General features: G+C 73.4%; 1 protein-coding gene across 1 annotated transcript in view; it reads right to left on the bottom strand.

Moving 5' to 3' along the window:
• The window catches only part of HINT3 (histidine triad nucleotide binding protein 3), a 9,755-nt gene extending 9,318 nt beyond the window's left edge, over positions 1–437 (bottom strand). The window contains exon 1 of the mRNA XM_006778504.2: positions 47–437. Coding sequence (XP_006778567.1) covers positions 47–302 — 256 coding nt within the window. The 5' untranslated portion in view covers positions 303–437. The remainder of the gene's footprint in view (positions 1–46) is intronic.
• Positions 438–443: the final 6 nt, after the last annotated feature.

Genomic DNA, 443 nt, shown 5'->3' with positions numbered 1-443 from the left:
CCCCGGCTCCGAGCAGCAAGTCTGTCCTGGGCACCAGGACACCCACCGCCCCGGCGCGGCGCTCGGCCCGAGCCCCGCTCCCGCTCCCAGGGCGGCCCCCACCCCGCCCGTCGCTCGGCGCCGCCCACCTCACAATACAGGAGTTCGGTGCCCGGCTCCTGCCGCCCCGCAATCCGGCAGAACACGCACTTGCTGTTGGAGTCCGATGACTTTGAGGCGACCTCGCCGGTGGCCAGTGAAGACCCCGCAGGTTTTGCGGTGGCCCCTGTCTCAGGGCTGGAGCCACTTGGCGCGTCGGCCATCGCTCCTGCCCGCCGCGGCCCAGCGCCTCGCCTTCTCCCGGACCGCGGGGCCTAGACCGAGTCCGCCTCCGGCACCTGCTCGCTTTTACCTCCAGGCGTCTTCTCTGGCCCGGCCCGGCCCTGGGCGGAGCTGCGTTGGGC

This window comes from Myotis davidii, unplaced genomic scaffold, assembly GCF_000327345.1.
Source record: "Myotis davidii unplaced genomic scaffold, ASM32734v1 scaffold147, whole genome shotgun sequence".
Lineage (NCBI taxonomy): Eukaryota > Metazoa > Chordata > Mammalia > Chiroptera > Vespertilionidae > Myotis > Myotis davidii.
This window is presented reverse-complemented; position numbering and strand designations above follow the sequence as displayed.